The sequence below is a fragment of the Podarcis cretensis genome (assembly GCF_951804945.1).
Source record: "Podarcis cretensis genome assembly, chromosome: 6".
NCBI lineage: Eukaryota > Metazoa > Chordata > Lepidosauria > Squamata > Lacertidae > Podarcis > Podarcis cretensis.
This window is the reverse complement of record NC_137175.1, coordinates 48,828,384-48,842,229: the sequence shown is the minus strand read 5'-3', so window position 1 is coordinate 48,842,229 and position 13,846 is coordinate 48,828,384. Positions and strand designations below refer to the sequence as shown.

The following is a 13,846-nucleotide window of genomic DNA, read 5'->3' as shown; positions in this document are numbered from 1 at the left end:
TGGGCATGCACTTAAAATGTCCTCTCAAATAGGTTTGCAACAACAGTACTGCAAGGACAGAGTTGGGAAACCTATTTTCTGAGCATTCCCTCACCCTAGTCAGATACTTTACTTACTAGGCAATACCACTGATGACTGTTTGCATTTCTGTTCAGATATGCCTTAAATTAAAAGCTTTGATGTGCTTTTAGGTTTGTCCCAGTCAGCTGTAGGCTTAGGGGGCAAGATACATTTGCTCCTCCCCTTCTTAACAAAGGAGACCATAACAATATAATAATTTTTAAAAACTCAACAACACTGCCATGGGCATTCTTTGAATATTTGGCAAAATCTTGCCATAATCTAACAAGCATCAGTTGACTAGCATGCCAGCCCTAACTCTCAGGCAATGTATTGCCTGTCTTTTGTGGAAGACATGCTATTGACTAGAATTAAGATATATGTAAAAGTGTTCTACAGTTACATCTGGTCATCATATAATGTGTGCTACTGACTACAAGGACAGATCCTTTTAAAAAGATATTTTCCTCCATTCCATGCTGTTCTTCAACTGTGAGAGTTTTTATTATTAACTGAATTTTGGGTGTGGGGCACTTTATGCACACAATTTAATCTTCTTATAAACCAGCCAATTATTTTCTTAGTTTGGGGTAGAGGAATGAGGGCATGGTGGGAGGAACGACACACTATTTATGAGTTTTCCCAACCTGGTAATGGCAGCTCCTGCTTTGTGGACTCTAGAAAAGGAAGGGAGAGTATTTTGGACTAAATAAATTTGAACAGCTGAAAAGATTGGAATTTCTAGGTACTTTCCGATGCATAGGCCAAACCAAAAGAACAGACAGAGAACCAGAATCAGTTCAAAATACCCTTCAACCACTAACCCTTCATTAAGACCCCCCCTCCCCCCTCAAAAACCCAAATCACAATACACAGAACACACAGAGGAAAGGGTAATAGGAAAGGTTAGCCAATCTCCAGTTACAGAAGAAAGAAGAAAAGAAAAGCCAACCACAGAAAGAAAGGCAATCACAGGATAAAAGCTCTCCAGTTTTATCCCTGCTCAACTTCCTTGGCTCCTGGTCCCACGTTCTTAGTCCAAGCATCCTGAATCAGCAAGAGCAGGCCTATGATGGAAGACACTCATCTCTGGTTCTGTGCATCTCCATCCTAATCGCCTTGTACCATTGCACTGGCCAACTTAGCCAAATATCCTCCCCTGGTATTAAAGGTTGTTGGCCATATAGACTGGAGGTATGATACACTGATTGCACAAATTCCTATGCCTGCTATATGAGCCTCAGCTGCATAAGTCCATCAGAATTTGTACCTACAAACTTTGGGGTTTTCCCCTCCTATATACTTCCCCATCCTCATCCAGTACAGAATGCTTTCCAAAAGTCTGGCTCTTCTGCTTTGGGGTGGGGTGGGGGAATGTGTTTTGGTTTTGTTTCATTGAAGCCTTGGTCTGCTACTTTAATGGTCAGCCCTGCTTGATGCATCATTGAACATCAGTAACACTTATTTGAAAAACATTTTTTTTTTAAAAAAACAACAACCCTGCTCCAGCGCTACCTAGAAAATCTTAATGCGACAGAGTGGTAGATAGTGAAGTAGCACAGCAGAAGGAAATGGCTTCTTCTGTTGAATGGAAACAGAAGGAGAAGGGTGTTCCGTCCTATGCCTCTACTGGGAGGTACCCTTCCACTCAGTTGTTGCTCAGCAGAAGCGGCTGTTTAATATCACGACTGCACATTTCATGAGCCGTCATGGATCCTACTTGGCTTCCCTGATTTAGGCAAGGTTCCAGTTCCTGTAACAACAGTGGAGCACTTACATGGATATACCAAAGATGGCGGGTGGAGTGTGGAGAACTCTAGAAGTTCTCCTTGCTATGTCACCACCTGAAGGCTCCAGATGTGACTGGAAATGCACTCTCCAAGCTGACAAGGGACAGCTTTACTGGACTGTTTAGAGGTGGCTTGTCCTTGCCAGATCCTGCCACGCGGAAGTGCTCTATCGCTTTTTCCTTCCGATTCTCTCTCTCACCTCAGCGGCATTCTGAAAATTATCAGGTCCCAGGAACAAAGGGAGGGGAGCAAAGACACAACAAGCAGGGGGGAAAGAGTGGCAACCACAGAGCGCAGCATGTTAGTTGCCAGCATGGCCATGGCTCAAAAGGTGGGAAAGCCGGGGAAGCGCGTACCTTCAGCTTCGACTGAATCTCACGAGATTTCCGTCTGGCTAGAACCTGCAAGTGGCTAGAGACCTGCAGAGAGAAAAGCAGAAGGAGAGGGGGGAAAAACAGCAGAGCCGTCAACCAGAGGAAAGGAGAGGAAGGAGAGGGGGCTGCCCATGCTCACACACCACGGACGCATGGGCAGGGTCTCCAACGTACCTTAATGCCAACCTGGTACTCTCGCACCTTCTTCCGAGCTAGAACCTGTATGTGGCTGGACACCTACGCCCCGCCAAGTCATTCAAAAAGGAAAACACAAACAGAATGAAGACATGATCCCAAATTGTTTTGCGTGACAAGAGTGCTTCAAGCACCTAGGTTGGACGCGTGCACGCGCGCGCACACACACACACACACACACACACACACACACACACACACACAAAATACACAGTCAAACAAGCCTCTGAAGCCATGTGAGGTTCCAGAGGAGAAGGATCTGTACTCAGGATGAATGGCAGGTAATACAGACTGTAATGATATGGCTAACCTCTCAATGTGAGGAAATTGCTACAGACCCACTGAATGCCATGGACTTGAGCATAGTGTGCTATATTTGGGGATTTTATCCTTTGCAAATAGCAATTAATAGTGTAAGTGTAGCTCACTCTCATGAGAATTATATGCACTACTGATCATCATGCTTTTAGGAACCACTCGTGCTTCAGTCTATAAGCCATTCCCAGCAAAATGTTTTGCTGATCCAGATCTGTACCCACATGACTCCTCTCCATAGCCATGAAAATCCAGATGCACTTCTTCAGTTCTCCTAATTGAATTGATACACAATCAAGCATTGAAAACAGTTTCCAATCTGGGTCTCAAAAACCTAAGTGCACAGTCCCCTGGTTCTTAAATATTTTTCAGCTCTTCATTCAGAGAGCAATAACCTCAGTATTGCCGCTAAATTAAGCAAACAGAACCACAAGTTTACCTATTGTGATCCCTCTAGAACAACATGCCTTACACAGACAGTTTTTACCACTAAGCGATAATATATGGCAGTGTTTTTATACATCCAAGGCTTTGAGAGCAGAAATTGTCTATTGGACATGTGACCATGGCTCTGAGAGCTGTATGAACATTTTGGGTAGAAACCCAATTTCTTTTTGGTTTAAACCTGACTCCAGAAATAATATTCAAAGGAACCACTAGACAAAGCTCTTTGTTACCAAAATATAAATCAGAATCTTGCATATGATCCACAGAAAGGAGATTTGACAAATCTGAAGACTATATGAGAACACCCAAGACTACACCAACTATTTGTCTATGTTAGAGACAACCAATGGAGACTGGTGTTTCCTTGCTGTGTAGGCTGTTGTCTACTTTAATTGCCTTTGGATGGATTTAGTTTTATATCAGAGCACTGCTCCAATGATTTAGCATTACTAGTCACATGCAGTGAGTCAAACAATAGGAAAAAGACAAGTTAAGTCTACTTTCTTTCATAATGGAGGCTATCCATGCTTTGCCATTGAAAAGGACAACTCTCATTTGCCAAAACAAATGAGTGTGCTACTAGCAAGTCTGAGCTAGGGGCAGCCTTCACAAACCTTGTGTCATCCAGATATTTTGGGCTACTGGCTAGGGCTGCCAGGAGTTTTAGTCCAAAACATCTGGAGGGCACTGAGTTGGCAAAGGCTTCCCTAGATTCACCAGAAAGTGTTAGGACTGCAGACCTTGAAGCAGAGGCCAGAATGACTGTATAATAGATACATATAATGCATAGCACCTCTAAGTTTAATTCCATAAGATCTGCTTCCATCCAATCATAACTACTGCCTGGTAAAATCAGCAAAGACATGGACCTGATATTTCCAACTTTGCCCTAATGCAGGAAACAATCCAGAAACAAATAAAGGGGAGCTGGTGATATCTTAATTGATGGATTTTAGAAGGTTTCAGCTCTCCCATCAATGACTTTCATTAACATACCATACAATGTGGTGCAGCAATCAAACTGCTAGCACATTTGCTAAGCTAAGCAAGATCTGGTATGGTATCAAACTCGATGGGGGACTGAGTGTTGAGATTCCTGCATTGCAGGGGGTTGGACTAAATGACTCTCAGGGTCCTTTCCAGTCTTTGGGTCCTTTCCAAGTTTGATTTGATAACATAATACACTACAAGTAGCTAATGAGAACTAGGAGTTCCAGAAAGAATTCTACGCTTGCCCACCATTGAAGTCTAAGCACCATGAGCTTCTCTTACATGTTTGTGGGGAGGCCAAGATACAAGGAATAACTCTTTGGCCATGCCTTTGGTTCTGTGCCAATTGTTCATTTGAGTATTTAAGAACAAGCCAGCATACAGGGTACGTCCCACCAGGAGGCAGTCCTAGAGTTACACGAGAGTGTGTTTCCCATGCCTTTTGGAAAGATGTTACGGATAAGCCTTTGGTCTGACACTCTGTCAACTGCTCCATGAATTCTGAGATTACAAATTCTGCAACCATTTAATGGATTGCAGAGCAGGAATGTGTTGACTATTACAAAAAAGAGGGACATCTGCCATTGCTACAAAAAAAAAGGAGTGCCTTCATGAGGATTCTTTCAGGTTCCAGGCAAAGTCTTTAGCTACGTTTGCACATCACACTAAGCCAAACTACAGCTTAGTGCGAATGTGCAAACATGCTGGCTCCTGGCAAGCGGATCGCATTCATTTGCTCCTCTCCAGGCTTTTGAGGTCTTAAAAGTGTTGTCCAAACCTGGGGTCATGGTTAAGGTCTACCATTCTTAACCACATTCTATAGCCAAGTTTTGTCCTGTGGTTAAAGAAGAAATACTTTAGACCAGGGACGTCCAACTCCCAAGAGACTGCGATCTCCCAAAAATAAAAAACTGGCAGTGATCTACCCCTTTTTTTTGGGGGGGGGGGTTGTTCAGGTCAAATTGCAATCATGTGCAAATGGAGGATGGGGAATACAGGGTGTTTCAGCCCAAGGGCTGCATTTGCTCTTGACCGACCTTTCAAGAACTGTATGCCAGCAGTGGCTGTGACCAAAATTGTTGCTGCCACCTCATTCCTTCTCTCTTCCTCTCCTGCTCTTTCTGCCCCACCCCTAACACAGCATCAAGACCAGTAATGGCGGCGGTGGTGGAGTTAACTTGATGTAGGACAACCTGAACATGAACACAGCATGATAAGAAGAATCAAGTAAATAGATCTGTCACCAAATTGCTGACTGCCTGGGTGGGCAATGCAGCCCTTAGGTCGAGTGGTTTTCACTTCTGCCCTGAAGATTCAAAAAGCACCCACAGTCAACTGGAAAGATGGAAGCTACAATTATGGATGCATAATTGTTGCTAGGGGCCAACTTCTATTTTTGAAAGAAAAATCTTCCCCTTCACCACTCCCAATGTTGTGCAGCATCTCCTATCAAGCTCTACCTATGGTCCTACTTCAGGATTCTTCCCAGTCAAGTGGTGGAGACAAAATGATTATTTACTCCTTTAAGGGAATTTGGAAGGGCAATAAAAGGGCCAGTAAGTTTGCTGTGGTGGGAGAATATGAAGTTACAGAGCTCCTATAACTCCAACTAATTCTGGAAGGAGCATTTTTTTTAAGCCTTCACCAATTATGAGTGCTTGCAAGAGAGAGAGAGCGCTTGCGATGCATCAAGGCACCTGCGAGTTACAGTTGCCATTACACACCTCTTTATTCAGTAACTTCCTACCAAAGATCCCAAAATATTGAAGCCAAGGTTAATTCTCTAACTTTTAAGGCAACTATCACCTATGTTAGGAAAAAAAGAAACTGAAGCAGGGATCTCAACCGTACCCAACAGACTGGAGCCAGAAAAAGAACTTTGATGTCCCAGACCTCTCCAACATATTTACTACTAGCTCTGATGCCTCATCACACTTCTGAGTGGTACACTGAATTATGGCAATGGAACAGACACACACACACACACGGACACACACACACACACACACACACACACACACACACGGACACACACGGGTGATTTCACGAGGCCACTTCCTCCTTCAGTCATCCTATTGCAAGGTTGATTTTTTATTTTATTTTTAAGGAAAGGGCAAGAGCTAGGTACATTTTTACCTGTTTCCTTGTCCTTGTTTTCCCCGTCCGTAACTTGATGTACCTTGCTATCAATTCATTGCGACCTAAGGGGATAAATGAATATATAAATGACATGACGAGACAGCTGGAGCTTTGCCTTCCTTCTCCGACTACCTGCTGAATAAAGGCTGTCCCCTCTGAGAAGTCAGAACAACCTTCTGGAACTCTTAACTCTGAGAAACCAAGAACCACAAAATAACTGGAGCAAGAGGCCTAGCTCAATGACATTTTACCAGAAGGTGGCACTAACACAACAGTTGTCCGAATGAAGGAGGTTAGCCAGAAAGGCAGCGCCCCCAGCCCTGGCTGTTTATACACTGAACAAGGCACCTACAACAGCACACCACGTGGATGGCAAAGGAACACGAAATTTAATGGTGTGAGCACAGAAAGCAGGGCACAAACACGGGACACCCAGAAACCTAGCAGGGAAGGCACCGCTCCCATTGTGTCAGCTACAGAATTTCCTCCCACTATGCTGGGAGAGGCCCAAGAGGCCACTGCTGAGGGCCGTGCTGGGAACCGGGCACGCTTCTTTCCTAATCCCAAGTTCTCACACGTGTGCTTCACTCCAGAACCTTACAAGGGTCCTTTGGCCACGATCCCAATGGGAAATTAATCAAAATATTGTGACCTATCAAGGAATTGGCTATGATATGGAGCGCGCGCACACACACACCCCTCCCAGAGTTTTGGGTTTCATTTTGCGGCACTACACAGGACACCCAAACCCATGGGATATTTTAAGTGGTGCTGGCCTTTTAAGAGAGAACTTCCCAACCGCCACCTCCTCCTCCTCCTCCTAATTTGAAGCAGAAGAGCTTTTGCTCCACATTTTACAGGCCAGCTGTGGCCAATCTAAATTCAAACGTCAGAGCAGCTGGGAGCTCTCTTTTTCCCTCATCCCCTCCCCTCTGAACATGGTGGGGGTGAGGGGGGGGAATGGGGCGGGGAAGCACGCCAGATTTATTTTAATGGACCAGATGGTGGTGGCTGAGGCTTCCTGAAATGCCCTTGCAGCTAACTTAGAAGATCTCTAAATAATAATATATTTATTTTTTCTTTAAAAAAGATAGCTGGAGCAACTGTGGCTGCCCTGGCGATACCAATGCCCTGTATTCCTTTCATGACAGCCACTGGATGTCCTCTCTGAGAACAGGCTTCACTCTTTGAAATAAAGACACGCAACAGCCCCTCACCCACTCCTTTCGCTCCCCACCCCAACACACAATCCCAGTCTTGGACAGACAAGGCCAGGTGCTTCACAGGGTCAAGCAGCACCACGTGAGAGGGACAGAGGAGGATGATACCCTATACCGGGGTAACAATGCCCTTATAAAAGCCAGCTGGCTCAATGCACATCCCTTGATATCTGTAGTTCCTGGCACGCCTTTAAAACAAACAAACGAAAAAGCAGGCCCCAAAGGCCTTGGTCTCTCTTACTGGGGGACCCAAATAGCTCCGCAAACCACTTAAGTACCGGCGTACTCTTTACAACCAAATCAGCACGGTGCCGCTCGACTTAGCTGAGGAGTTATGCCTTCGGTGTTGTGGGTCCAATTCTATGGAACTCCCTCCCCACTAGAAATCAGGCAGGCACAGTCCCTGACGAATTTCAGGTTAAAATAGTTTTATTCCAGGAGGCCTTTGCACCATGAATTTTGTTCTGTGGGGCGTTTTTCCCCCCAGCTGGATCTCGCCAGAACTCAGTTTGGCACCTCTCAGGTGGGTGCCATTGCCATTCTAAGAGAACAAGGGAGGTGTTCATGGTGAGTTCCGGCACCTCTTTTTCTAGAGCAATAGCACTGATGTTCCGCGATGTTTCTTTTATGTTTAAGCCTTCCACGTGGTATGTTTCGAATTTTGTAAGCCACTCGGAGATCCAGTCAGTCAGTCAGTTTTATTGCACATAGCCAAAGGCTGCCGCAATGTATACAGAATCATTCAACAATTAAAAGAAAATATACTGGATTGATACAAAAAACATAAAACGTTTATGTTATCAAGACATTACCTACTCTAAACAGAGCTATAAAAGTACCTTAATATACAAATCAAGACATTAAACAATAAAATTTATAAGCTAAAATTATCACATGGCCACATATATTAAAAATATATATCCAGGTGCAGTCAAAAACTGGGTATATTTTAAAAAAGGAATAGACAGACCAGGAATCGGGAACCTTCACCTCGCCCTGTGGAGGGCTGCATTCCTTCAGAGGTGGGGGACTGAAGCCAGTCAGGGACCGAGCCCAAACCAAAAGTGGGTGTGGTCACACCTGCGCTCACTACTGTTGGGAAAGGGACAGATTGCAGAAGGCTTTCTCCGCTCATCCGTCCATCTCCATTTTGGCTTTCACTCCATTCCACTTATATGAAATTAAGACAAGGCTGTGGGTGCCCTGCAAGTAAGGCCTCTGACTCCAGAAGGGCAAACAGCTGTATTTGTGGGGGACCCTTCCCCTCATTCCCCCCCTAGGCACTACACTAATGTGGCATTATAAGCAATTCACAAATATTTTATTTAAATTCCAGCACTGTCTCTCACTTGTGCACGTGCGCACACGCACACCTGATTCATAGTTGTGGAAAATGAGGCACAAAACTAAAACAATCCCCATGAAAGCATACCACTCATGGCATTGATAGTCTCATTCTCCACTCACCTGTGCATGCTAGGATAAGACAGAGGGCCCAGTTTTATAGACATAGAAAGTGGTGTTTCTGGTGTGATGAAGATACAAATGTTGCTGTGCAACTCAGCAATTCTTCAGCCTTTTAGACTAGCAAAAGTATTATTTGACATTGTCTGTCAACTATTTATTGATTCAAAAAGGTGATGGGTTTCCAGATTAGACTGCCCATTAAACATTGAAATAACTGCACCCAAAGGTGGCCAAAGTCAATTCCAGAGCAATAGATGGTGGGGCTGCCATAGCTTAAACCCACAATGACGTTTTGCCTCCAGTCTGGGCTATTGCAGGCAGCAGCATAGCATGGGAGCGGCAGGCAAGCTAAAGGGCTGACTCCTTGTCATAGCAATGCCTGGTAGCCCTCCTACCCTTGGTCCAGGTGTGCTTCAAATGCCTTGATGCTTGCAAAAGGTTTGCCACCCATGACCCACAGGCCATTCTGAGAAAGAGCTATACAGTGATACCTCTGGATACGAACAGGATCCATTCCAGAGCCCCGTTCGCATCCTGAAGTAAACGCAACCCGTGTCCGTGCATCTCACGATTCACCGCTTCCATGCATGCACGTGACGTCATTTTTACCATCTGCGCATGCGCGAACATTACTTCCGGGTCGCCGCAGAGCACAACCCGAAAGCGCTCAACCTGAAGTAACTTCAACCCGAGGTATGACTGTACAAATAAACTGGGAGATACAGGCAATTTTGGCTAAGCAGAGTTCAACAAATCTCTTTTTCCTCCTACTTGCCTCCCTATATTTTGTATGCATAATTCATTAACTGATCCTTAACTAGAAAACTTCATTGTTTTTGACTGGCTCTCCCCCACGTGGGATCTGACATCACAATGGATCAAAGGAACGCTTCTTTTCAGAGGGGAAGTGTTTTAATTGACTCAGGATGTCCAGGTCCTGTGCTGACTTAATCATTGTTTCCATGGATGCAAACTGCATGCCCACCACTTGGGAGAAAATAATTTTGCCTGTTAACGCTCTAAAAACTTTTGCAATTCAATATTTTGCCTGTGGACATTTTGTTCCTTGCTTTTAGAATTCAACATCTTAAAAGTCAATTCAGAGTACTACCAATAGGTCCACTTCTGTTTTATTTCTTTAAAAAAGGAAGCTACCTTTATAGTGTTACCAGATAGTCTCTCTTACATGCCCAAACAAATCTTATTTTTGATGTGATACTGAGAAAACCAAAATAACATGGCCAGAAAGCCACAGTTGAAGAATTGTGTGCAAGGATACAGAATCTGGGCTTGCTGTGATTCTTCAACAGCTTAGATGAATTGCTTGTTATTTGCTGCATCTCATTCCCCTTTCCTCTTTGAGAGGGGTAAGAAGGAGGCAGGTTTCCTGCCTGCAAATTTAATATTTTGCAACTGCTTGTAGCAGCAGTGCCACTGCATGCAACCATATGCATACTCATGTGTGTTAATAAACACACATGGGATCTGAGCCATTCCAAGACAAAAGACCATAAAGAAGGAGACCAGACCAACACAGACTGTGAGATGGGGAACTAGGCAGGTGTGTAAACTGAAGTCTTTCTAGATCAGCGTTTTAATGGTTTTAGAAGCACTTAACCCTGCACTGACAGCTTTCTGATGTTTATTTTACGAACAACAACTGACTTTTCAACTAACTGATTGCTATACTGGTTGAGAAATGAATTAATGGACTGACTCATGGTTTCACAGCACTAGTTGGATATCTTGTCTTGACTTAACGTCGCTCACCATTTAAATTCTCCTTTTTAATAGTGCAACCCTAGGCATGTCTACTTGGAATTAAGTTTCGCAACAGAGTCCAATGGTGCTTGCTTCCAGGTAAGCAAGCACAGGATCATAACCATAGTACATTAATTGATCATTTCACTGGCTGGACGGATTATAATATTGACTGGGTTAATTGTTTATTGCACCTTCATAGGTGTGATATTTGATTGGTTACTATGCTGCTGGAAGATAAAATGGAAAGAAGAGACACTAACTTTACTATGAATGAAATATCAACTTGCTTCACTCTATATATGCTGCTGAGGCCACTAATTCTTTCCCCAACTTTGGCTTAGTGTGGGAGAAAGGGAACAATGCAATTACAAGGAATGTGGAAGAGATCCCTAGCCACATCCATGCTATGTTTGCCACTTTGATAACAAGGCTCCAAACTCCCACCATTATCTTTCTCATCAGAACAGCAGCAGCTAAACTGAGATTTACAACAGAGCTAGAGATTTCAGCCTCTTTTTATCTTTCGGCATGTACCCTGAACAGAGGTAGCACAGGTCTCTCCAACTCAAGAAACAAAAAGTATTTTTTATGTTCTTCCCAACTAGGCATCGGCCGGGAGGCACAACCAGTGTTAGAAACTCAGATATATAAGCTAGGTGCCAAATGGTTCCTTAAACCAAAGTTACAGTCGCCAAAACGGAATGTCTTGTTGCCATTTGGGGGCCAGATGATTCTAAAGTCTTGTTTTTCAAATGACGGACTGATTGTGATAGATTCTCAGTCAAACATCTGGCCAGTTCAGAGGACAACTTTGAGCTAGGTTAAGCACTTTGAGAACTTAAAAGAAGAAAAGTCACTTGATCCAGGGTGAGTCCATATTTATATTGGCATATTCCAACCTCTTTTTCTTATCTGTGACATGGACCATTCATAACGTAAGAATATTCTTCACAACTATGAGCACTGCAGTGGGGTGGAGTAAGTGAAGACATGCTACAACAATTAGCTATAATGTTCACTGCCCCTGCTCAGGCTGCACAGAAAAGCATTTTGGTTTCTGAAATTCATTCTGATTGTGCAGGTAAAATATAATGGATAGAATTCTACAGGATGGGCATAAGTGTGTGAAAACAGTCAAGATCCAAGGAGGCAAGCACCTCCAGACAGTGGAGATGTCAGGCACCATTCTGGCACCCAGGCATCTTCACTTGGTCGCAAGTGGCCAAAAGGCAGATGCAAAATGTGCCTGGTGCCTGGCTAATGTCAAACACTGGGCATGACACAGTCAAGCTACTGGAAAAACACATCAGCCTATTCCTGAACTTCTAAACCATAAATGAAGTTTTAAGATATTGAAGCACAGTACAGCAAAAGGTCAATAAAAGAAACCAAAATGTTGAATTCGCTCAGGTACTTGCTCAAATTATACAGAGGTAAACAGGGTAACTTACAGGAATTGCAAGCTCAGTTACTACTAGTAACACTTCATCACACACTCAGTACAGAGACAGAGCTGTAGGTAAATACACCTGAAAGTTAACTAGTCTGACAAGAACAGTTTAGGAGTAAACAATGGGTGTTAAGTCTCTAGTTCTGCTATGCAACAGGGGGTGGGTGCTAGGAAGGTACAATGATGGGATGGAAACAAACAGATTGGTTTTTACAAAGCAGGCAGGACCAATGTGTGTGTGCTTTGATGAGCATAAGGAAATCCTTAAATTGGGATCCTGAAAAGCAAAGCATATACCCAGGTGATTGGTACAAAACTATTTTTACAATTGATGTCAAGAACACAAATCAGTGCCAGTGTTTGCTGCTTTTTAGGTCTGGGCCCCACTGGGAATAGCAAGGGCACCAGGACAGAGAAATGTCTCCAAGGAAACTACTGACTCTGGATGAGTCCCTTAACAAAGGAATGCCAACAGCAGACAGGAACCTTTATGATCCTGGATGTAGAACAGAATTGCGAGTGCTGTTTACAAGAAAATTGAAAATAAGTTGTTTGGATAGGTAGGAAAGGCAACAGAAAGAACTTCTAAATTCACCCAGCACTTTCACTACAACCAACTGATGATTTGCTGGAGTGCTCATCATTTTAGTATGTAGATGAACTGATGGGAGATAAAGCCAACAAGCATTAGCAGTCTTCCTCCTGTTCACAATGTCCCTTCCGTCCAGTCTATGGCAGTGTCATTTTCGTTAACTTGTTGAAAGAATTTTCATAAGAGAGAATATTATGAAAATGATGTATAGGTGGTACATGACCCCAGTCAAGCTTGCAAAAATCTATCATTTGCCCGATAATAAATGTTGGAAATGTAAAGAGGTTGAAGGTACATTCTTTCACCTTTGGTGGACGTGCCCAAGGATCAAGGCCTTCTGGGAGATGATTTATAATGAAATGAAAAAGGTATTTAAATACACTTTCCTAAAGAAACCAGAGGCCTTTCTCCTGGGCATGGTCGGCCAATTGGTGCCAAAGAAGGATAGAACCTTTTTTATGTACGCTACTGCAGCAGCAAGAATACTCATCGCAAAACACTGGAAGACACAAGATCTACCCACCTTGGAAGAATGGCAGATACAAGTAATAGACTATATGGAATTGGCAGAAATGACCGGCAGAATCCGAGATCAAGGAGAAGAGCTGGTGGAAGAAGACTGGAAGAAGTTCAAAGTTTATCTACAAAATCATTGTAAAATTTATGAGTGCTAAGGGCAGTGTAAATGAAATGATGGGGTTCCAGTGATTAGGATAAGGAAGCGTATAAAGGGAAAGATAAAGGATAAAACGAATTTGAATGAGCTTGCTGAAAAAACTTTTAAAGTGGAATACAAGAGGGGAAGGCGGGAGGAAGCAAGGAAAATAAGGTTTTGAAGACTATTAGAATGAACCAGAGTTTTCTTTTAATGTTTCTTCTATTATTATGTTGAATCTTTTGTATGTTTTTGTTTTTTATGTTTTTTGATATTGTTTGTATTTCCGATGTTTGTTGTTTGTTGTTTCGAAGTTTGTTATATCTTGTGAAACTTAATAAATATTATTTAAAAAAAAGAAAGAAAGAAAGAAAGAAAGAATTTTCAG

General features: G+C 43.2%; 1 protein-coding gene across 6 annotated transcripts in view; it reads right to left on the bottom strand.

Moving 5' to 3' along the window:
- The window catches only part of TEAD3 (TEA domain transcription factor 3), a 93,152-nt gene that overhangs the window by 14,717 nt on the left and 64,589 nt on the right, over positions 1 to 13,846 (bottom strand). Inside the window, exons 3-6 of one of the 6 annotated variants that reach the window (XM_079982513.1) lie at positions 6,308 to 6,372; positions 2,399 to 2,461; positions 2,207 to 2,269; positions 708 to 737 (exon numbers count right to left, since the gene is read on the bottom strand). In XM_079982513.1, the coding sequence (XP_079838639.1) occupies positions 708 to 737; positions 2,207 to 2,269; positions 2,399 to 2,461; positions 6,308 to 6,372 (221 nt within the window). The remainder of the gene's footprint in view (positions 1 to 707; positions 738 to 2,206; positions 2,270 to 2,398; positions 2,462 to 6,307; positions 6,373 to 13,846) is intronic. The other 5 variants (XM_079982514.1, XM_079982516.1, XM_079982515.1 and 2 more) reach the window with 5 other exon arrangements.